Source organism: Anomalospiza imberbis, chromosome 2, assembly GCF_031753505.1.
Source record: "Anomalospiza imberbis isolate Cuckoo-Finch-1a 21T00152 chromosome 2, ASM3175350v1, whole genome shotgun sequence".
Lineage (NCBI taxonomy): Eukaryota > Metazoa > Chordata > Aves > Passeriformes > Viduidae > Anomalospiza > Anomalospiza imberbis.
Genome location: NC_089682.1, coordinates 4,006,645 through 4,031,812, shown reverse-complemented (window position 1 = coordinate 4,031,812; position 25,168 = coordinate 4,006,645). Strand labels below are relative to the sequence as shown.

The following is a 25,168-nucleotide window of genomic DNA, read 5'->3' as shown; positions in this document are numbered from 1 at the left end:
ACCTAGTCTGGGAAATTGTTTGTGAGACTGGAGAGGAATGAGAAGCTTCAGGTGAGGGTCACTATGACCCCAAATAAGAACATTAGTCAGGAACCTTCTTTTTGGCAAATGAATTTTCTTTACTAATGATCCAGACTGCAAATTTGCCTCAGAAAATAGGAGGGGAAATTAGACAGTCAGAGAGAGAAGCAGCACTTGATCTGGCTGTGCTGGGAAGACACAAAATTCTCTGGGGGTGGAGAAAGAATGAGAGGTGAGACAGAAGAAATGAGGCAGACAGGAAGAGGGGCAGACAGAGAAGACCCTACTTGTGGAAGAGATGAAAGGCAAACCTCAGGTTTTATGAGCAAAGTAAGGAATTACTGACTTGACCCATTACAGCAGCCTGGCCTGCCCGGCAGGAAGGACCAGGAGTTTGGATTCATCCTGGAGCATCCCACTACACCACAGCCTTCATCCCACTCCCATGACACATTCACTTGTTGCCTGTAACAAGGGGACTCAGTGGTAGGAAAATATCTACTTACACAAGCCAGTGACTGGTTAAAAGCTTCAATATTGTGAGTGAATGTCTCTTGGGCCTTGCAAAAACCAGCAGAAACCACTGCCAGGAGAGCTGTGGCAATGTGCATCACAGATCTGAGTTCCACCTCAATCTGTGCAGCCACCCCTGACTAGCAAAAAGCAAAACTTACTTCTTTTTTTTTTAACTAAATCGATCAGATTTTCTCCTGAAACAACTCACTGGTGGTGGGGGCAGAACACCCTGGAGGTTTTTTAAACTGCCTGGACTGAAAATCCACATTGCTTTTTGGTTTTTGTTTTGTTTTCTGGCACGCTTGGCCAAGCTTATTCAGTGTTTTGTCACATTCAGACAGCATCACTTACAAAAACAAAAGGTATCCCGGACACAAGCAAATGAGGCTGGCAGCTCTGGGCTGCATCACTCCCTATCTCAGCAATTACACTGGAATATAAAAATAAAATAAACTCAGCCTTTTGCCAGAAAAAAAAAAAAATTTGCCAGGCCAGAACTGCCAGAAATCCACAGCACAATAGAAGCAGCTGCTCTCTAACTCAGCTCAGGTTAATTGTTGGTTTCTACTCTGCAAGTTCAGTCAAGAAATTCAGCCTCAAATAATGCACCACAGTACTACAGAATCCTACAGAAAACTACTTACAGCCACAGTCTTTGGACTGTGATGTCCAAAGAGTTGTGGGAGACTCAAAACAAGGTCAAATTTATGGTAGTTATAAAATCTTTTCATGCCAAGTTTCAAGTAAATTTGTATATATTTATAGTATGGAGAGGAAAACAGTAACTTCTTAGTGGTCTCACATAGTGCCCACTCAAAAATAATGTCAGTTGTGGATGTGCTTATATTTAATTTCATTTAAACTTGAAACTTAGAACCAAACTGAGCTGGAATTAAAAGCTCACATAAACAGTTGTACGGGGGGAAACTAGAAAGCACTGGTATCCCTTGATGCAGCTTTCTTCACTGACTTTTTTTTGTGTCCATCATCCTCTACTGCAAGAAGAAAAAGAACTAATAAAAGGAAAGAAATAAGTATTCTAATTCCAACTCAGTCTGGACCTCAGCCAGTCCACCATGTAATAGCAAAAATGCTAATGTTAGCTGCAGTAATCTTCTTAAGATGATGAATAGAGACCAAAAATCTACACAACTCTGCTGCATCTGAGAACAGCTTCTAGACTGTGTTGTCCCCTAGGTTTGCCCGTGGCATGGGGAGAAATGGGGAGAATTGCCAAAAATTATATTTTCTTTTTGATGTTTTTCCATAATGGAATGGTTCTGAGCTGAGGAACCTCCGGAGGATTCCATCTCATGACTTAAATCTTTTGCTTTTTATTTCTGTGGTCCCTCCCGTGAAAACCATGAATACTTACACAAGAATTCTGACACTTTTCTCTGGCATAGCTGTGGAAAAGCTTCAAAGAGGTCCAGCAGTGAGAGCAGACCATGTTCACCAACCCTCCCACACCTGGTCCTGCTGGGCAGATGGCACAGGAATATACACTATTGTTTATGAATCATTAATCTCCAAACTCCTTCCCACTGGGGCCTAGGAAAGCTATTTCTTTCTCTTTGATTTGACAGAGGAAGGAATTTAAGCCAAAGAAGTTTGTCTGAGATGAGACCAAGTGGTGCTGGTGGAGAGAATGATTGATTGGTAAAACCAATGTCTTGCCCTCTGCTGACAGCATCCATCACCCTTGGACAGAAAAAGTCCAAACCTCCACATCCATTTGTCTTCTTACCTTCCTGGCTAAAAAAAGCCAGCAATGCTTTTTCACCCAGTTTCTCCACATCTTTGTCTGCCAGAGGCAGAGCTCACATGAGAGACAGAGATCTCTCACCAGAGACACGGAGTTTTGTTGTAAACAGATTCATTGGAAAGGTCACCAAGAAACTTCTGCCAGTGACAAATACAGGTGAATGCTTGATGAATACAACCATTAGGTGAGATTAAAATACATATTTTATGCTGGTAATTATTCTGCTGGCTGCTAGACCCAGAGGTGGCTGCTTCAGGACACCAAACAGCCTTGGATCCAGCTCAGCTCTGTCTTAAAGTCCTTTCCTTGATGGGTTCTGTCCCAAGAGGTGAAAAGAAGGAGGTTGTCTGACCTCTATGAGCCTAGATAAGCCAGGATGGGGCTTTATGTGCTCCCATCATTCCTCAGGATGGGACCCAAATGCTGCTGGAGTTTTGGAATACACACAGCTGTATCCACATCTTCCCTCAAAGGTACCATGCCTGATAACCTACATTCAGCTCTGAAATCAAAGGCCAGAAGAATAAAAAATTCTTCAGGCTTAATTAATCTCATCTCTCCCACCCTTCTGTTTGGTTCTACCACACTGTCAGGGTCTGCTTGCTTGGAATGATCCCGAAATCGTAAAAGTCCTTGTTCCCCTAGGCCGGCAGCCAAAGAAGTCTGGAATGTGTGAAGTCGAGTTTTCAAGGTTGTTTATTTCTTCTTATCTATAACTTTCTCCCTCTGACCTGCCGAGGTCTGTCTAGTACAGAAGCCATAGCAGTCTCTCTTGAACCTCGGGCGGCTCCCACGTTATATACTCAAAATTACTTGTTGCATGTTTACAGATTTGTGCCAATGTCCACCACCTATGTTAAACAGTGAATCTCTACCTTAAACAAATAGAAAAGTGTCACCATCACAGCAGGACATGGAGAACAAGACAAAGGAGAAGAAGGCTAGGACATGCCCAGATTCCTCCATCTTGTACCCCTGAATCACATTCTAAAAACCCCAAAATTCTACTTTTCCACCCTGTGTCAATTCACCTATTACACTACTCAAACCCTTGTGGCTAGTAATTCCTCTCATGTAGAGTTGGCAGCCTCTCCCACGGGTTAAAATCAAAACCACAGGTGTTTTTGACTTTGTGCCAAGGTCCCCTGAGACCCCTGCCAGGGTGTCGAGACAGCCAGGGCAGCCAGAGGGATGTCCTGGACTCCAATACCACACAACAAAGGATGTAGCTCAGAATTTTCTCCACAGCTAATTCCTGTAGCTCAGAATTTGCTCCATGGCTAATTCCTATGGTCCAGAATTTTCCCCATGGCCAATCCCTGTTTCCTATCAGACATCTGGGTCAGAAATTCTCTGCAGTGTCTGTGGGCCCTATAAACTGAATTTCAGGTGTCTATCAGTATGAGATCTTAGATTAGGAGCTGCAGTGATAGTTACTGTTGGATTAGCACAGGCACATAATGAATTCCAAAATCCTGCAGTAACGTGTTGTGCTCCTGGCTATTAGCCTGGGTTTTAATTAGTTTGTGCTAATGAATATATTTGTACATGTCCATCTTTTATTGGCAGCTTTTACAGGAGTAGTAAATTGGTCACTGTGGAGTGCCAGTGTTTCACTAAAACCTAAGGAATAATTAATGCTTTCTCTACCTAGAGTCAACCAGCAGTCTCAGGGGGTTTTAGGTATAAATTAGAATGAAAGATGAGATACTCAAAATACAGTTAGAGAACTCATTCATCAGCAGTGATTAAATAATGTCATTGTGAGACCCTGGAGAAGTGCTGAGAGCTGATTTCCAGCTCTGGAATACCCACACCATGTCCCAGGAGCTGCCAGAGCACCCTGCCCTATTTTTTTTTTTCCACAGTGACTTTCAAAATGCCTTTTCCATATGTGGTGCTATCCAACTTTCTTCTGTTCTTGGAAATTCCTCCTTGGAAAATATGTATTTTTCTCAGTCTTTCCTATTCATAACCCACTGTGGGCTGGGGGAAAAATGAACCAACACTAAGAGTGTTTGGCTAAAGCAAATGCTTCCATCAAATCCAGTATCCTGGCTAACAAAATCCTCAAGCCAGAAAATTTTTGGATGTTTTCACATCCATACTTCTACAGATAAAATGGCTGTGAGAGCTAGCACAAGGTGGTCAGGATAAGTCAAATCTGAGTAAGGATGGAGTGGCTCGAGATGAATTTAAGGAAAAGTTTGTACCTGTTCCCAGGTACAAACCAGACATTTGGAAATGAGCTTCCACTTAACTCTAGCGATAGACAAAAAAATCTTACATTTATGATTTATTATATTATTTTTATTAGTTTGTAATGTTAGTATTACCCACAAATTCCTCAGCCTTGAGAGAGCTAAGCAAATTAGAAGCCTAAATCAAATGAAGATCTAAGAACACCAGGCTCTCCAGAGAAGGTCATTTTGGTAAACACAAAAAAAGTCACCAAAAAATACATTTTTCTCTGTTGAGAACAAACAGAGCTTTAGGTCTCTCTCACAAATGTGCACCCAAAGATCCAGACATGAAGAATTTCACCCCAAACTTACAGAGAGAGGCACAGGAACCGAAGACACATGTTGGGCTTTGAGACACCCCTCTCTTCCCTTGGACAAGCAACCTAAGCATTTTATATAAGGTCCTGAAGTCCTCTGAGCACAGGGACTGAAGGGGAGGTGTTGTGCTGGTTCCCGATGCAGCATCTACTTCCTTCTTGCTTTTTGTTCTAGCCACCAGTTCAGCAAAAGACCACATTTTCATCATGTCTGTAACACTCCTGCTGTTCTAAATTCTGGTGCCTGCTTACACAAGGGAGCCTGATAACACCAAATTACAAGCTAATTTTGGAGCATCGAGCTAAGTGCCTGAAGACAGCTGTGTGCTACAAATTAAAATCTTAAAAACCTTCAGAAAAAAAAATATGATTAATCATTTACCGATTGCTAATGGAGGAGCTCTTAAGTAGGAAAGTATTTTCATTCCATTTACAAACCCAAGTCAGAAGAAAACAAAAGCTTGTGGTGTGAAGTAAAGCAGGTCTGTGTACAGTCATGTATGTAAAGTCAAAAAGAAAAGTGATGTTTCCACAACAGTAAATCCTGGTAACCACTGTTGGGCATAGATTGTGTTCCACTTTCATTTTTCACCTCCACTAAATTAAAAAAAAAAACTTGCTGCTCAGCTATATGCAGCTCTTGTAGCCTTTTAGTTATGTGTTGTTAGTGTCGGGGAATGTGGAGAGATGAATCTCCAAGTTGTGCCAGTCAGCCCAGCTCCATGGATTCCCAGTGTAAATATTCCATCTCCCACATCCCATTGACTCTAGTCCTGACAGACCCCAAAACACCTTTGGTGATGCAGGAGCAGTTTCATTTCAGAGGTGTTACCAAGATTATTGAGGGGCTGGCTTGAGCTGTGTCCTCCCTTTGGGTCAGCACCAGCATCAAAGCAGAATTAAAGGCTCCTGCTCCAAAAAAAACACATTTTCCAGGCATTGTACATTTGTGGAAAGCAGGCAGTTACATGCCAGTCAGGGAAAGAAGGCTCCTTCTGCCTGGTGCACAGTCAGGCAGCTCACTGATAATTACAGACTGATTTCCAGAAGAAATATGGCACTTGTCAAAGGCATCATTTCAATTCTGTCTTTCCTCGTTAACACTTGATGGGAACTCCAGCATATTTATGACTCATCCAAAAGGCAAAACCCACCAAAGCATCACCACAGTTTTATTTTCTTTTGCTTAATTTAAGTTTTATTCATTTCTAATCACTGACACTTTTTTCCCCCTAATGACCTTGGCTGATTTTCCAGACAGTTTCTCAGAAAGGAGCTGGGCTACCACCACCTTTCAGGTGTTCAAATGCCCACTTGAATGAGGCACCTCATGATGATTTCCCTGGGCTTCTCCTGATCTCAATACTGCAGGAATGCTGCAGTTCTACTGACTTGTACCTCCTGCAAAGGAGCAGACTGTGAGGGACCATATAGAAATATATATAACTCCTATACATGTGTTCATCTCCCATTTTTAGAAAGGCAGCCGGATTTTTGGATGCACCGGCTTTGAGAACATTGCATCCACGCAGGCATACAAGGTTCCCAAGCTGTGTGCAGGCACTGTGTGCAAAACAAAGATCCCATAAATTAATCAAGTTGTTCTCCTGGCAAGCTGGAAAGAAAGAGGTGGACCAGGGCAAGAATTGTTATTGTTATCTCTATTTTTAAATACTTGGAAGACTCTCAGTTACTATGGTGGTGAGGACCATATAAGTACCTAGACAGATTCATTGGTAGCACGAGTATGGCGTGAAGATTCTCCATGTCAAAGGTACCAGTTAATAGAAGCTTTATATTTTGAATTAATTTCCCTTTTTTTAAGTCCTTAAAAAGCTGAAATTTTTATTCTATGCTTGTGCTGTTCTGCTCCATATTTTGTTTCCTTGTGGTACTTCTACATTAAAAAAAGAAAAAAAGAAAAAAAAAAAGAAACCCAAAACATGCAAGAAAAAGCTGCATAATTAAATTATATAGCATCATACTGACAGATATCCTTCTGTGGATAGTGCTATTTTCTTTGTTTGGGAAGGTGGACTTATTTGGGAGTCACAAGAGTGGTTATAAATGATACACAAAATGAAAACTTGTGGGGAATTCCAGAGCCAGGGCGCAAGCCAGACTACAAGAGCACTGTTGTTAACTGATGACATTTTTAATACAATTTTTTTTTTAAGATGCTTCTGCCTGAACTTTTAAAAAATGAAAGCTCCTCATTACCAGATGAGGTAACGAGGATGCATTGTGTAATGCACATAGCCAACTTGACAGATAACAGAAAGAACAATATCTGCTCTTTCAGAAGTATTATCTACAATATCTACTCTTTCAGAAGTATTACTTCAGTTTGGATCAGACATTGATTAAACTCCTCCAGAGGCTCCTCTCCATGAAACCAGATGGTCACTGCACATGGACAGGCACACGTGGGTGTAGGTGAAGCTTCAGTGCAGAAGGTGCCCACATTATCTCAAACACACATAAAAATCACTTTAGAATGTCTTGTTGCTGGATAAACACCAAAAATTGCTGATTGGATATTTTTTGTGAACAATCCTTCACTGCCTTTACCCCAAATAAATAAGCACACAGCATCCCTCTGGGGAGGACTCATGCTCATCCCTGGCCTCCAGAAATGGAAGTTCACCTAGGAGAGGAAATAATGTTCATGTATAATTCCCTTCTCTTCCTCTCAGCATCCTCTCCAGGGAAGATCTGTGAACAATCCCAGAGCCTTGTTATTAAAGGCTCAATCTGCCTTTAGCTGAGCCCTGCTGGCTGCTGCAGGGATGGGCACATTCCTTGATAAACACACCAGGATGGGAAAAGGAAAAGAACAAGGCCAGGAGAGGACCTGAGACATCTTTGCTTTGGTTCTGGGCAAACTTTATGCTCAGCTGTCCCCAGGCAAACACCTAAACTGAAACTCAGCAGTTTCCTGCAGTGTTTTTGCCATGCCTTGAGATGGGATTCATCTAGAACTGTTCACTTGGGACTTTTTCTCCTCTCATCTCATCCACCCTCAGCTAAAGATCACAGTGTTGAGTTCTCACAGGATTTTTACACCTCTCTGAGCCTCAGTGATCTGTACATGACCGAACACAACTTATGTAACCATGCTGAGGGCTCAGACACTTTTGGATTTAGGCTCTGTGAAGGTGTTATGGTATTTGGTGGTTGCAGACACGTCTGGGAATGTTGCTGAGGCACAGACTTTTTATTTTAAGAGATGTGGGATGAGGGACAACAAATCATTCTCATTACACTTCCCAAATCCCCACTAGTACTGGCTAGATTGGATGAAATAGGGCAGAATTTGGCTTTGGATATAGGCTGAAAGTAGAATAAGAGAGACTGCATTACTGCGAGATCATATCCCTTGAAGCACCACTTAAAAGGGATGAATTTTAGAACACCACAGTGAAAACAGACAACAAGGCAAGCTAATTTCCCTGCCAGCTCTCAACCTATCACCCAGGAAAACTCAATATTAATTACCTTCATCCAATACTCCTCATCCTAACTTCTGAAGAGTGCTTCAGAAGTGGGGGTGAAATATCAGAGAGCAGCAGTTTGAAAGGGTTGGGTGGGGTTTTTTTACATTGAATCAGCAGTTGCTTGCAATACTGAAGATTCATCTCTTGCCACACAAGCAATGTTTTGTGGGAAAGAAAATACAGGAGCATTGCAATGCAGCAGTTCAGGCTCTGTCCTTTCCTTGGACTAAAAAATGTGACCTCTAGGCCCGGAAAGATACAGCAAACCATGTTCCATGAGGTCCTTTGAATATTTACACAAATAACCCTCATGGGTTCCCCTCCCTCCTCAGAATCGTTTTTTCCACCAGTAAGTTTATTTGTAGGGATGTTCCCAAAACCAGCACATTTTTTACGCAGTCATTGGAGAATATTAGTGGAAAATTAATTTTGAGTTCTTAAAGAGATATTTATATTCGCCCATACTACAATAATGATCCTGGCCTCTCGCCAGGAATTGAAGCTCTATTAAGCTATGCACTCTACATAAATAACTCTGAAAATTAGTATTCACTGTCAGATCTGGCGAGAATTTTTTTTTTTTATTCCTGAGTGCAGTGACCAGAATTTCCCAAATTTCTTGAGTAGAGGGAGTGGGTGAATAGACTGTTGATAACACTGCAAGATGCCTGTCCCTACACCAGGAAAGCTTACTAGATAGAGAGAGATCTCTATTCTCCCTCACAGAATTGCTTTGTAATTACTTACCCTTACCCTTAAAGTTTTCTAGAAGCATTCAGACTGAAGAGACTCCACTTTAGATGTAAAATATAAGAATTTACTTTACTAAATCTACTGTATCTTCATCTTTTACATAGAAGCATCCCCTGGACAGGATGAAACATCGAGTATTTATTCATGTATAATTTTCTGAATGCCCCAAAGCAGAGCTCATACACTGACAAGTGTTTGGGAATGAGAAGAAACTCAAAACACAACTGACCATCTTGCTGTGATTGGATTAATCCACTATGACATCTCAGTTCATGCAAAACCTACTCATTTTCATTTCACTCAGAGCCAGGAAGGCACAGAATTCATCCCATGAAAACACTCACTTTGTTATCATAAATATTCATGTTACTGAATGATAGATCTCATCTTCCAAGAAAAAATATTAATACCAATTAATAATCACATGCTTTATGTAGTTTGAGAAGAAAGGGTGAGATCTATTAATAGGAAAAAGAGCGATTCTAAATTTGAAGACAGAAATAATTGCTTCTGATGCAATTGTTTCCCTGGCAGTTGTGCTGGGCTATTAAAGAGTAGATTGCATGAAAGCAGCTTGCAAATTACACCACAAGAAAAAAAACAACACAGAGCAATGTGAAACAGAACAAGAAGTGACAAGTGTTAACCTACGAAGGAACTTTGTGACATTGCCAAGGTCACAGAGAAGAATCACTTATTCACTAAAAATAGTAGTCGGGGGGAACATTCTGTTTTCATATTTGCATCTGCAAATATGATTGTCCCAACTAATCAAATCAGGTGAGCATAAAAGAAATTACAGCTTCTTACCCCACACTGAGCTGTGTGGGAATAGTAGTGCTGTCTTCCCTTTGGATTTTCTACCACAGAGAACAGCGTTATGGAACAGGTTTACAAGTTACATTTGCAGTTTCACAAGTAAGCATCTCCTGGGTTTCAGGTAGACTGAGGTCCTTCAAGGTCCCAGTGAGGTTATGGGTTCAATACTGGGCCCAGATTGTTTAACTTGTTCACCAGTGACTTGGATGAAGGGGCAGAAGCCTCCTCATCAAGTTTGATGATGACACAGAGCTTGGAGGAGCTGCTGGTCCCCCCGAGGGCTGTGCAGCCCTACAGAGGGACCGTGACAGGCTGGAGAGATGGGCAGAGAGGAAATTCAACCAGGGCAAATACAGGGTCCTGCACCTGGAATAAATAACTCCAGGCACCAGCACAGGCTGGGGGTGACCTGCTGGAGAAGGATGTGGGAGTCCTGAGGGACACCGAGCTGTCCCTGAGCCAGCAGAGCATCCCTGGGGGCTGGAAGGCCAATGGGATCCTGGGGGGCATCGGGATGGGCACTGCCAGCAGGTCAGGGGTGACCCTGCCCCTGTGCCCAGCCCTGGGGGCACCTCTGGGTGCTGTGTCCAGCTCTGGCTCCTCAGCACAGCAGGGACAGGAGCTCCTGGAGCTGAGCAAGGGCCTGGAGCATCTCCGTGCCCAGGAGAGGCTGAGGGAGCCGGGGCTGCTCAGCCTGGAGAGGAGCCCCAGTGAGAGGGGCCTCAGCCCTGGCTGTCCTTGGCTGCCCTTGGCTGTCCTGTGTGTCCCTGTCTGTCTGTCCCTGTGTGTCCCTGTCTGTCCCTGTGTGTCCCTGTCTGTCTGTCCCTGTGTGTCCCTGTCTGTGTGTCCCTGTGTGTCCCTGTGTGCAGGAGGTCCGAGCAGGTCCAGGCTCTGCTCCAGGCCCAGCAATGGCCCCAACACGGGCAGGGGCTGAGCCCAGCAATTCCCCTGCCCAGGAGGCACAACTTCTGCCCTGGGCAGTGCCCAGCCCTGAGCAGAGCCCAGAGAGGCTCTGGGGTCTCCTCCCTGGGATATTCCAGAGCCATCTGGACACAGCCCTGTGCCCTGTGCTCTGGGTGACCCTGCTGGAGCAGGGAGGTGGCACGAGCTGTCCCCTGTGGTCCCTGCCATCCTCACCCATCCTGTGTGTGCAGCGCAGTCCCTGCTGCTGAAGGGAGGTTTGCTAAGAGCCATCACTGCTGCTGTGGGGGTAGGAACTAAACACAATTAAGGATAGACTGCTCCTGTCGAAGGAAGGTCAAACAGGAACATGCATTTGTGCCTACCCAAACCACCCCTGCTATAAAAGGAATCCTCAGAGACTGAATTTCTCCAAGTGCTGCACGGTGACAGCAAGGCCATACATGTCTTCAAAGAGGGACACTGCTGATTGCCATGGTCATTATTCCATTTTCTTCAGTTTCAACCTAACCTAGAGGCGAGCCCAAAATTCATTTTCTACTGCAATGCACAAAGTTTGACCCCAGAGTGTCTCACTGTGTGAACCAAACCCTGAGAAAAGCCCAGCATCGTTGCTTGTTGTCTGAGCCAGTTTTCAGCAGCTTTTCCTGATATGTAAACAAGAGCAAAGACAGCAACCAGACCAGTTTGCCTTTGCAAACATTGTCAGAGCATGACTTTTCTTTTTTTTTTTTTTCCTTTCTTTTTATAGGATGAAAGAGTTTTTTGTTTCTCCACCCTGCCTCCTTTTCAACAAGAGGGAAACAAAAGGGAAAGTTTCCTTTTGACAGGGAAACAAACACCTGAAGAAGAGGCTAATAACATTTAAGACATGGACACATTGCAATGTTCTGGCCAGAAAAACATGGAACAGAGGATTTATATTGTTTATGTAGGTTTCCAGCACACCCCAATTTTCAGAGCAACAAATCACTGCTTGAGTTTTAACCACACAGAGCTAATAAGGACAAAGAGTTACACATTTCTGCTTCTTTGATTTAGCATTCAATCTCAGGTTCAAAGTTCTGATTCTGCTTTATTTTTATGCAATCATGTGGGCTGGGGAGATCAGAGGACTCTATTCCATCTCCCCTGCTGCTCCTGTGTTTATGTGGGTGACAGCTTTTCTGCTATAATTTCATTACAAAAAATAATTGGTATCTATTTACCCAAGATTAACTGTGCATCTCTCTATGTATGTTATACATAAAATTATGCTACAACTAGAACCATATATATTTTTGAATTAACGATGCAGCCCTTGCTCACTCAAAATCCCCAGTAAGAAAAAAAACGGCTTTTAAAAAGGCTGCAGGATTGGTAAATCTAAGCTGAACTTGACAACAGGACGATTTTATTTGGGAAGAAATTTTTATTTGGGAAAGAAATTCAAGGCAAATGAGCTGAGTTCATAATGTGCTCAAACAGAAAAGAGAAAAATATGCTCCCTATGCTGCCCAAATGGCTGACATAATTTTGCTTGCTTTTCTTCCCTGTTAACTTGAAAATGCAAATTGCTTTGCTGTCAGGGTACATTTATTCCCACTAATTCAAGACACTATAACAAGCCAAAATATTTATTTGTTGTTTTTTTTTTTTTCCCACTCCAATTTCTGTTTTATCATAGTGGGAGCATCATCTATAGATTTCATTTACTGAAACATTATGCAAACAGCCCTTATGGGAAAGTCACCTCCCTGTAATAGGAAAACTATCCATAAAGAAGGCTCTTAATGCTTTAGGATGTGTTGCCTCAAAGGGCCCAAAAATTCTACTCTGACCAACACTTAAAAGGCCAAAACAATTCCAAAATAACTGCTCAAATGACCCATTGGAAAAGCCTTTTCAGAGAAGGGACTACTTGGATCTTTCCTGCTTTTCAAGGGATGGGATGGACACAGAACACATTTTTTTGATTAGAACTGGATGAGCAAACAGAAGCAGAGAGCACATTTTATAGTTCAATCCTCTTTCTGATGCTGCTTATTTTTCAGCTGGGCGTATTTAAAAAATATATTTTTAAATATTTTCCTTTGAAAAAATGTTTCTGATGGTAACCAGCTTTGAATTAATTATCACTTGTGTGTAAAGCATTCCTGCTCCTATAAGAAATAAAATGAGATTTCAGCTGATAAAAACCCAAACAATTACATTTTTCCTGAAAATTCAATTTTTCATTCTTCAGGGGGGGAAAAAATCAACATTTTAAATTAGAATTGTTTGTGCCACTTAAGGGCTGACATTGGTCTCTGCCAGCCCCTTTGTTGAGGTCTGTAAAAGCCCCATGAGTCACCCTTTGGAGGAGTGGAGATGAGTCCAGACTCGCTCCAGTGATGAAATTCAGAGCCTCTTTGCCATCTGGTCCTTCCACGAGAGCTGCTCCGTGCATAGCTTCTCTCTAGCAACACTCAAATGAGCTCTAAACAAGTGGATTTTAACTTTGGTATCTTAGTTCTGGGCCTAAAGTTAGGTAGGATTAATCAGACTACAGAAACTCTACGAGGAAATCCTTTGAAACTTTATTTCTCTTCACCTTTCTCATTCATGGAACAGCTCATAATACCCCACCTTGTTTTTTAGTGTTTCACACATATCTAATCTTGTTTTAGCCCCATTTGTGTCTGCTCTGATTTCTGGGAAGTCCTTTGGTTTACCACAGTACACACACAGAAAAGAGACTCTACTTCAGCAAAGGGTTTAAACATGCAAATAAAAAGAAAACAAATCCACTGAAGCCCTTCCAGTTTCTCAAATACAATCAAAAGCTAAGTTATGACACCAAAGCCTTCACTACAGACATCTGTCATTACAGTAAAAAGTATTTTGGCTCCATTTTACTCAGTATTCCCCATCCAGAAATAAAGGCAACCCTTACCATTCTCACCAGACGTCTTGTCTTTCCCATTTGTAGCCCCGGTTCCTTGTCTCTGTTAGGGGGGACAAAAAACCACAAAACAAGAGGTTAGAACACACCTGAACACGCATTTTCCCCTTGGAATTCCTGGTAATTACAGCCTGATTTCTCCTCAATACATTGGATAATCCATTCACCCTCCAGCAACACTGCTTTGAGGCACTGCCAGTGAACCAGGAATGCTTAGTTCCATTTCAAGGTTGGACTCTGTGATCCTAGAGTTTTTTCCAATATAAAAGACTCAGTTTTAGGTCCAGCTGCATCACTGCTTGTGCCCCTGGATGTTATTTTCACCATGAGTGATATATGTGTGTGTAATCAGGTTCCCAGCAGGACAAGGGTAGGAGATACTCTGCAGCATTTAATTTCTTCAGCTCCCTGCTGTGCCTCCTCTTCCATGACTCAAGAGGACTACAGGCAAGTCGTGAGGTTTTGCAGGGACAAAATGACAAGGGCCAAAGCCAGCCTGAAGTTAATTTGGACAATGCCACAAAATGACACAATAACAGTGTTTCCTAGAAATACATTAGCAACAGAAGGAGGGCTAAGGAGAATCTCCAGATCTCATTTTGGCTAGAAGATTCATTTTCTGCTTTGGCCACAAGAGATGATGGAATTTCCCACTTTAATTCACTCTGTCCCAAAGAACAGCCTCTTGAATTTCCATGAAAAAGAACTGATTTAGATCACTCTGCCAGGTGACAGGTGGCAAACACCAGGGCAGTAAAAATACAGTGGCAAAATACCAGAGTGGTTACAATAGTAGGGAACTTCTCAGCTTAGGAATGGTCACTCTATGAAAAATATTCTGCATCCTCCAGAGAAAGCATCTCAAGGTGGATTAAGGTATTTAAAGGGTAGGGCAAAACTAACATTTCTTATACAAAATTATTCATGCTTGTGTGTGTTACTGAAATAGAACTAAAGAAATAGTCCTTTACGGTTGTACATGCAAAAATCTGGGAATATTAAACTCAGAGAATAAATCCAGCTGCACTCAGCCATCAGAGGCAGCACATCCTCAAGCAGCAGGGAAGTGAACAGGTACAGGAGCACTGCAAAGCAAATGGTTTTTACCAACAACTGGACAGTCATGTGGATTCTCCCATGAAAATTCTTACAGCCATACTTATCTGAAGGCATTTTCTCTACAATTTCTGGTTAAAACCTCCTCTGCTTTGGTTTCTGTCTTTTGCCTTTCCAAGCAGTGCTATTTCCAAGGTACTTTTTGTATATAGACTTAATTATGAGGTAAGTACAAGACCTTCAGGTGTGCTCTTAGCTCTGACATGGAAAATGGAAACACATTTGTTTTCACCCTGAAGCCTCAAAGCCAAGACAAAAACTTGGCCAATAACAGAGAATGGGATTCTAAAGGGATAAACACCTTTGACAAAAGCATAAGTTACCAACAGCCAGAAATCAATACATCCACCCAACAACCAGTTTTGCTTTGTGCCTTTATATGAAGTCTGGCTAATAATTCCATGTTTCAACTCTAAACAGCACTTTAAAGAAGATTTTAGTGTTCATTTACAAAATATTTTATTTTTCCTATCAATAAAAAGGTACCTATATTCCTTTTTCTTCCCCTGTATATTTTTAAATGCTTTTTCAAGCTGTCTTATTTCCTGAGCATTTCAGGCTGTGCTACTTAAGCTTTATGAAAGCTTCTCTTTCCTCCCTAGGCTATACCTGTCAGGTTCAGTCTGCTTATGATGGAGTGCTGGAATATGGATTCACACATTTATTTCGTGTCTCCAGATTTCCCCTCGGGGAGAGCAGAATGTTGTCAAAGAAAAAGAATAAAAACTCGGCTTTGGTAAATTAAGGTTTTTCTATTCATGAGGTCACAGTATTTTTCTTTAAGCCAGAAATCAGTTGCACTATTCTGCAGCCATTCGTTTGATTGGTGACCACTGGACTTGTACAGAAAAAAACCTGAAAGTCTGCCAAGCCAGCTTCTGAGAGATTTTCCTTTAGTTATAGATGTATTTTGATCTATGAGCCCTGTGCTGTCTTCCAAGTGACTGCAATGGATTTGAAAGTCAGAATCAGCTGCTCATTAACACGGCACTGAAACTCAGGAAAAAGCCAGATACAATGGGATCATCCTCCTGCAAAAAGCCTTTAGTCTTTTATTTCAATACATTCAGTGGACCTACTTTTCAAAACATTTTCAAGGTGTTGGTATTATTAGCAGCTGGAGTTTCTTTCTTCTTTCATCACCTTTCATGATGCTACTGCAGATTGCAGAACAAAGCTGAGCTTTTTTATGTGGTTCAGAGCAAAAGGGACTAAACATGAGGAGGAGTTACTGGGGGTATTTTCAAGAAGCAATAGATGAAATGCTGGTATAGCAGATATTGTCCATAGATAAAATAGATGAAATTAAAATCACTGAAATACAACCAAAGCAATATTAATTTCTGGCACCTGATAGGCTGAAGAGCCCTGGCTCCCTCAGCCTTTCCTCCCAAGAGAGGATTCCCATCCCCTATAACTTGCAGCCAGCTTCCTTCCTTCAGAGACTCTGGAATTCCACAGCATCTTTTAAGGCAAGCACCAGGACAGAAACATTGAATAAACTTTCCACCGGCATCAAAGAAACATCAGAGCTAAAATGAACATGAGCAGACCTGTAACGATTATACAGTAAAACATGATGAACAGTTTTGTTGCTATGTTGCGTAGGAGGAAACGGAGTTTATGACTGCTTCGGGCTATATTAATTTTTAACTCAGTGGTTTTACAAAACACGTAATTAAAAATGTCTCCAAAAATCAAAGTGACTCCCAATTTGTCAGCAGAGGAAGTTAAAAAGACTTCTGCCACATGCTCAAAATCCCAGTAAGAAAAGAACAGGTTTGCTTTCCTGTTAAACTCTCACAGCTATATGCAGAGGCCAGTTAATGCGCTATGAAAATCTGTACTAAATTAGTCCCCAAGGTGAGCAAACTAAGGTCAAAAGTGAACTTGCAGCCACGAGGACATTTCAAAAAGAATGTTAAATTACTGCAGCAGCTTTTTGACTCGTTCTTCTAGCCCCTGCTGCACCCCCAAGCTTAATTTTTGCCTTTAATCTTACATTCTGTTCTTGTCTTGAAATAGCCTGACCTTTTCAGCAATGCTTTTAATTAGCACCTCGGTGTTAGGGATTGCAGCCAGGTGTTGATTAGAGAATTTTTGGGGGCAGAAGGGGTTGTTTGTTTTATGGTGAGCCACAAAAAGTCCAAGATCAGGGACATGAAACTGCCAGAATGTTCTGACAAATGGGCTCTTCCAGATAATAACATCATGCTGATGCTTCACCTCAGTGCAGGGTCAACAGGGTACAAAGGGCTGAATCCCAGGAAAGCAGTGCCTGCAGATTTTCAACAGGATGTGTTTCTGCATAAAAGAATGGAAAAAAGATCACAGAGTGGAATTAAAAGAATAGAAACAGGTGGAAAGTTTTGGTAAAGTGGACAGCAGAGAAAGTCAGCGTAGACTGACAGGGTGACACACATGGAAAGTTATTTAGGATGTTCTGAATTGGCAAGGAGAGCAGCATGGAAATTTGTGCGTATCCTAAACTTTTCCTAAGCTTTGTTTTGATACCGTAAGGTGTGACGAAAGGAAACACACGTTGGTACTAAGCAACACAAAAAAGCTGTGGGTTTGCCAGCACTGTGCCAAGCAAGCCTTCCCTCCGCATCACCACTCCTTCTCCATACAAAGATTTCTCTTTAAGAAACATAAACTGAATCCAACTAAACGATTTCATAAGGACCATATTTTTATAGTATTCTACTTTAACAAAAAAAAAAAAAAATAACCTCAGCTGTTTCAGCCTTAATGTGAAAAAAAATTACTGAAAAAATAAATTTCAAAGATTTATGGAGTTTATGACCTTTCTGCAAATAAAAATGTCACTGAAAATATCTGCTTAGAGACTTGTGTTTTCCAAGCAAGGAGAGCTTCCCAATCACAGCAGAATGATCAAGAGATATAACAGAATCTAAATAAAAATCCAGAATTTAAGTAGGGGCAAGAAGCAAGCAGTATGACCTCAGATGAGTGGCTACACTTTGCAGAATTTGGAATTTCAATATGATTATTTAGGTTAAGTTCTCCTTTACTGGAGATTTTAGTGTCACTACCTCTTTTTAACATCATGTGCCAACCTGAAACTCTGGCACTCAGCATTTCAGACCCTGAAGTGTGAAAAACATCACTCTTAGCCACAACACAGTAATAATTTGGTTTAGAAATGGACAAAATAAATCATAATGCTCAAAAATAAAAATTAAGAGCGGGAAAAATTATGTTACTGTGACAAAAAGACTTTGGTTGCTGAAGCTGCAAGAGATTACTAGCCTCTAAGTAATGGGACTGGAATTTTAGCGCCACAGTATTTTTTGGAATTATACATCAGAAAGCACGGAAATGAACAGCTGGGAGAGATAAAGTGCACTGCTGGAGAGCCAGGCACAACTTCTATCATTTCACTCATTTCCTTCTAATTATTTCTTCTCCAAACTGGTCTGCAGCACAGACAGATGGCAAATCCCAAACCAACTCTGTGACGTCCAGGTTCACTCACATCAGTCACCTAAAGAACATCTGCAGACAGAGCTGAAGAACCCCTGACAGGAGGTTGGATAAAGCAATAAAAATTGCACAAGACACTACACAAATAAACCCTCCTCACTCTTCTACTTGTGCCTCCTTTACAAGTTCCTCTACTCTTCCACACATTTTTATAGGTGTGCTACTGAATATTGATGAGATGAAGTGTCCTTCAAAGGCCGCGCTTAAGGGAATTGCAGCAGGTAGAGAACACCTAGCCAAGATTTTGTTGGAATGATGGATAAATCTGATAACGTGCCTGTAACTTCTATCTTACACATCATTGTGAGAAATCACAGACCACACTTCCTGAGCAGCCTGATAGAAAAATTATTTATCAACTTATACCTCCTCACCTCTGTATCCCCTCCTCCTTGCACGCTTCTCTACTCCAAGGGAGTTTTCCACAGCCAGTTTTCCGTCTGTTTTGCTTTGCCAGGGCAGCACAATGTTGCCAGAGCAAGAGCACCAAAATCTATCTTTCCATCCTGGCTGTCAAAGCTAAATGATCCCTGGCACTCTGACAACTCCTGTAATTATCCTCATGGGTCAGACAGTTTTCTACTTGACTAGGCTCCTGATTGTCCCTGATTTTATTAAGGCTTTCCTACAGCTATTTTAATAAATTAAAACTACGCAGGTGGGCTGAGATGAGCCGATGGGATTCTAAATGCAGTGGCTTCAAGCTGACAGAGGGAGAGAGGAACAGTGGTTTTTTGTGACTTTTTTAGTCACTGAAGGGACATGGTTATGCACATGAATGCACACTGTTATCCTGGAAAGCACAGTATTATCTGTCCAAAATTAACCAGTCTCTGATAACTATAAATGGTGTTGTTTGCAGTATAGCCACTGCCCATGTGGAACACACAGTTTTATTTACATGGCTACACAAAATACACACAGAGTGCTTAATCACAAGATTGCCCATAGGCTTAGGGCATTTGCATCAATTTAGGAGGTGTGATTTGCTCATTTTTGTCCAGACAGAACTTCTGGCTTGAGGTAAATGTTCAGAGTGTACACAGACAGAAGGAAATCATTCAGCACTGAGCACACTTAGAACCATGGAATGGGTTGGGTTGGAAGAGACTTTAAAGATCATCCAGTTCCACCCCTGCCACGGCAGGGACACCTTCCACTGTCCCAGGCTGCTCCCAGCCCCAGTGTCCAGCCTGGCCTTGGGCACTGCCAGGGATCCAGGGGCAGCCACAGCTGCTCTGGGAATTCCATCCCAGCCCCTGCCCACCCTGCCAGGGAACAATTCCCAATTCCCAATCTCCCATCCAGCCCTGCCCTCTGGCACTGGGAGCCATTCCCTGTGTGCTGTCCCTGCATCCCCTGGAAATTGCCTCTCTCCAGCTTTCCTGGGGCTCCTCCAGGCCCTGCAAGGCCACACTGAGCTCAGCCCAAAGCTTCTCCTGTGCAGGTGAACAATGCCAGCTGTGCCAGCCTTTCCTGCCAGCAGAGCTGCTCCATCCCTCTGCTCATCCTGGAGCCTCCTCTGGGCTCTCTGCAGCAGCTCCAGCTCCTCCCTGGGCTGGGACAGGGCTGGGGCAGATCCCAGGATAAATTAGGAGGCATCTGATGAAAATGGGCTGAGGGAATCACTGCCTGGGATAGAGGAACCTACTTAGAGTGCTGGCTTTAAATATTCTAATAGCACAGAAAAGAACTTTAGCTGTGCCCCACTTTTGCCGATGCTGGGCTGTAATTTATAAATCAGCAGAGTGAGAACCTGCTGATTTTGTATTCAGATTCCATATAATGTTATAAACTGAATATTTACACCAACACCAAATGTAATCAACGTAATTAGCACAAACAGTAGCTTGCTTAATATTTAGGCTATTAGCATATTTTGAATTAAAACATTATTTCTCCAAAGACATTGTAATCACAATTTTTTATTTTTTTTCAGAGGCAGGGATTAATGGAATCTTTGAAGTTAATTTTGAAAGCAGCTGCAAGAATGTATTTCCCAAATCCTGTTAATTACCATGCCAGCCATGAGAAGTAATCCCTTTTTTTTTTTTCCTGCAGGAAATGGAAGATTTGATCCAGCATGGTTTATTTACAGGGCTAACTCAGACGTGCAAAGGAGTTGTCTTCAACTCAGAAGAATTACTTTTATTAGTGGAACTGGAACCTCAGTGTGGTACTGTGGAATTTCCCTGAATTGCGTGTTGGGCTTTGTTTAGCAAAGGGCAAAGAGAGTAAAATCAACTACAAAAAAAACCTTCTCACATCACTTGCCAAAAAGTGACCTCATTTCTCACTTGGACATGGGTGATACAGCCCATATCCCAATTACACTGAGTTCTCCTCTTTATCCATTTCCAAGGTGACCCAAGAGGTATATTTCAATTACATAAAAATTGATTAAGCTAGATGGCATAAATAAAACCTGGATTTATTTATCTTTATCTATTTTATTTATATTTATCTTAATGTGGTTTCTTCTTTTTTTTTCCTCCTATTATTTCTTATCTACTGGTAGCATCAGACCTGGCATTACAGTTCCAAAAAGGGCATTTTTGGGCAGGAAACCTGCCTTAAGAACTCCTACTTCCCATCAGAGCCCAATCCAGCCACACCTTCCTATCCCCAAGGCCTCATTTCTTTGGAAACAATTGTTTGCAAGGTCACACAGAAAATAGAAGTACTGAAATTATTCAAGTTAAAAATAACCCTTCAGCAGAGCTGTGTTGAAAACAATCATTGAAATGATCCAGCTAAAAAAAGAAATACATATTTCAACTGTTTCTATTGATCATTTCAGTTGTGTAGTTGATGTCTCTGATCCACAAACATTTGTACCAGGGCAACCTAAACTATCAGCCTTGGTCCCCTGTGTGGGAAATACAGGCAGGGCACCTGATTAGGAACAAGAGAACCTTGGGGATCTGGAAACAGCTTTTGGATACAGCCAATATCCTGGGTATCCTTTCATATCAGCATCCCCAGACAGGAAGAGTGTCCTAAGCCAATTAAGGGGTCAGAGTCCCTGCCTAGGCATAATATAACTGATTATGGCCAGTGGTTTTGTAGCAAAAAAATTACTTTATATTTCATTCTTCCGAGCCCTTCTCAAGTTTTGGGTAATGCAATTTGCTGAGCTCTAAACCCAGCTGTAATTGAGTTAGAGGTTGTCTTCAAGGGCCAGCTTGGATTATTCACAGTGAAAATTGGCACTGACAAATTGCTTCATCCCTGATCATATTGGCTGTCGTTATTAAAACAGGCTGCTTCTCCCCAGACTGCAAAAATTCTGGTGCTTGGTTTTTTTCTGTTGGCATGTTTTTATTTCCAGTTGTACAATTAAAAAAAAAAATGTTCTTACTTCCCTGCTGTCTCCCTACATATTTCAGAGGTAAACAGGTATTATCACAGTCAGTTAGACTGCTCTAGTAACTGGGCCAGCCAGGATTTTCCAAAACTATTAATTATGGCAGTTTCAAGCCACCATGCAAAGGAACTTTCTGCCTTCAGCCTCGGGCAAAGCCTTTGATTTTCAAGACAAGAGCAAGACCAAGCGGCAAGGATGTTTCTGCATCACTTACTCCACTGCTCCACCCACCCCTGGAAGCCAGTCTGGTCACAGGCAGCATCTGCTGGGATGGCAGTGCCTTCTCCAGGGTCACCCCAGCGCCAGGGAATCGCGGCACCGTGAGCGTGCCCAGCCTTGGCAGTGCAGCCCTGCCCAGGGGGATGACGCAAAGCTGGCACCCCTGGCTCCGTGCCACGGGCACGTCCCTGCTGAAGGGACCCAGGATGGGCTGCTGGAGCGGCGCTTGACGTGGGACATCACTCAACAGAGGATTTGCCCAGCATTGTTCCAATCTGGATCGGGAATGACACGCTGAGAGCTTTAGAGGAGCTGCTTTGTTAAGGGGGGGATGTGGTTCAGAGCAGAGCTCTTGGCACTGGGAGGAAAAACCATGGCCAAGAGATTAGGAACAACCCTGCCACAGTGAAAGGAAAATGGGCAGGGTGATGCACAAGGTCACCTTGATGGCCACAAATCAGGGACAGCAATCAAATAAGCTCATATGTAGCAAGCAGCAGACAAGTCAGGTCACTGCCTCTGTCCAAGAGATGGACAGAAAATTGGGATTTCCACAAATCAGAAACTCTGAGGACCCTGCAGCTGCTCAGGGAAATTGTTGCTGTGATCCATTTCATTGCTAACAGCAACAGAGAAGATAAGAAAGCAATTTTCACAGAAAAGCTGTAGGAGTTCCCAGGTTCCCTGGCCCCAGCAGAGACAGACCAGGTTACCTGCCCTAAGACTAAATTCGTCCCTGTGAGGGTGGGGAGGCCCTAGCACTGGCTGGCCAGAGAATCTGTGGATGCCCCATTCCTGGAAGTGTCCAAGGACAAGTGGGACACGGCTTGGAGCAACCTGGGATAGTGAAAGCTGTCCCTGTCCAAGGCAGGGTTGGAATGAGAAAATCTTTAAGGTCCTTTCCAACCCAAACCATTCTGTGATTCTATAAACTGTGTTTTCCAATTCAAGTTCAATGAAAATTTGCAAGTTCCTCTATGTAATCCTCTTTCATTCCCTCTGTCTTCAGACTCACATTATGAACCAGGCTCCATTCTGCACTTTGTGCCTTGCATATGAAGTAAAAGAAAAAACATTTGCACTTCACTCACACATGAACATGGCAAAACATCAGTGCTCCTACAAGAAAAGTCATGCATTTTGGTAATAGTCTCCCATACTTGTCCTATGACTTGAGAGAAAATAGGTTCCTTAGAAGTTCCATGCAGAAAGCAGATTTAGATCCAGCTGTGCTGCCTGACACACTGCAGTCAGATAAAAACATCTATTAAGGACTTACATGGCATGACTGCAAAAGCTATTGCTAGAATTCAGGTAATTTGCAATTTGGGTTCTCTGCAATTCACAATATTAAGGTAGAAGCTTTGCTACCAGTGTTCTCACACCTGCAGATCCATCCCCTAAGTCCAATGCCAGGATGGAAGTGCACAAAGCTTTTGATCCACAGAAGGAATACAAAGCAATGCTCCGAATAAAAGCCCTCTGAGAAAGAGAGGAGCTCCTGTAATCTATCCTGAGAGGTTCATTCAGCTTGCTTTGGGTGTTAGTGCTCTCCAGTAGCTTGCAAAATATGCTGAAGGAAAGAAGCGATAACTAGCCAAGTCTGACTGGCAAATTAAAATTGGCATCAAGCTGGCCTGCCTTAGGCATTTGGCTGCCCTGCTTAAACTGCAGCACATGTGTGCTGGCACATGCACTCTCAAATGTGCCAAGCCAACAATATGTTTGCTCTCTTCCAGGGGTGTGTATCTGTCAGCTCTGACTGCAGCAGTGATATGTGTGAAGCAGCCATGAAGCCACATGGCTCATTTTCTCCCCCCATGTCATCTGCCTGCCCAGCCATCCTTCCTCCTCCTTCCTTCCCATCAACTTAATGCCTCTAATTTCTGGCGGTTTAGCTTCTGCCTCCCTCGACCTCACATTTTGTAAGTACTCTTTTGGAATTCCAAGAAACAGATTTCCATGTCATTCAGATTTCCTCCTGGAACACTACAGTAAAAAGTTCAAATAAAAGTCATTATTCAGAGCATTTCCATTAATGTTAAAATTATGTGCTTTACAGTCAACATGCAGAGTATTCAGTATTTTAATACAAGGGTAATTTAATGCTGGCTATTGCAAAAAAAGCCTATTTCCTCCACGGGAAAAAGAGAAAGAAAGATCCTTAAGAGAAAAAAAGAACCCCATTTCTTGAAACATTAAAGCTAGAGAATGAAAATCACTAAAATTCAAATGAAGAACATACTTGTGATTTTTATAAGGGTTATTTTTCTGCCTCTGTACCCTCTCACCTAAACTTGGACTTCAGCCTTTTAAAATGTGTTTTCACATTTATCTAGGCATTGTACCCTGATACTCACCTGGCCAAACCAACCTCACCCTACTGTCTGGTGATGCAAACATTTCATGGGAAAATGCTATGATGGTGAAAACCATTCTCACAAACCACTGGTCTTCCTTCATGTCCTGACTGTCACTAGGAAAAGGTCTAATATCCCCAAAATCCTCAGGAAATCACTTTTGTCCTCAGATCTACTAATTTTTGCTTCATCTGCTGTTACACACTTGCATTCTAGAGAAAGGCTGTTGAGATCATGGTACCCACTGGGTACCAAGGCTGATTTTATTGGTCACAGTGGACACATGGAGATGCAAAAATCATCCCCAGATATTAGCAGTGGGTGCTGCCAGCTTCCCAACACTCTGCCCAGGGATTTTGAAACTGTGCAGACCCCAAGTCTTCTAAGATCTCTTCCATCCCCTGATTCACTGCAGAGGAGCCTGTGAACTCTTGTCGAGCTGATTTAGCAGGACATGGATTCATCCCATTTCCAGGGTCAGCCCTGGTCAGAGCTGGTTTGGATATTTCTGAACTGTGCTCCATCATTCCCAGAAAAGGTGCACCCAAAATCCCAACAAATCCATCCACACCAGTGTGTGCAGCCAGCCAGGATCCACAAAGCAATCTCTCCCTTTTATTTTAGGAGACTCCTGTTGTGCAGTGATCCAACATGAACCTCCAGAGCCCTGCTCACTCCTTCCAAGTTAAAACCATCATAACCTGACCACACTTCAGCTTTCTCTGGTTCTACTGCTGCAGCTTTCCACTTCTGTGGCAACCCACCAAGAATCCAACTGCCAGCCAAGAAACACCAGGTAAGGCTGGTGACAAAGCAGCTCAGCA

The 25,168-nt window shown here is 42.5% G+C and overlaps 1 protein-coding gene and 1 long non-coding RNA gene across 2 annotated transcripts in view; one reads left to right on the top strand and one right to left on the bottom strand.

The window, feature by feature from the left end:
* Window positions 1-25,168, bottom strand: part of PCP4 (Purkinje cell protein 4) — a 48,723-nt gene that overhangs the window by 16,657 nt on the left and 6,898 nt on the right. Inside the window, exon 2 of the mRNA XM_068179566.1 lies at window positions 13,767-13,818. Within this exon, the coding sequence (XP_068035667.1) occupies window positions 13,767-13,818 (52 nt within the window). The remainder of the gene's footprint in view (window positions 1-13,766; window positions 13,819-25,168) is intronic.
* LOC137468158 (uncharacterized) lies at window positions 10,856-12,715 on the top strand. Its single transcript, XR_010995784.1, has 2 exons — window positions 10,856-11,329; window positions 11,604-12,715. It is a non-coding gene; the product is annotated as an uncharacterized lncRNA (long non-coding RNA).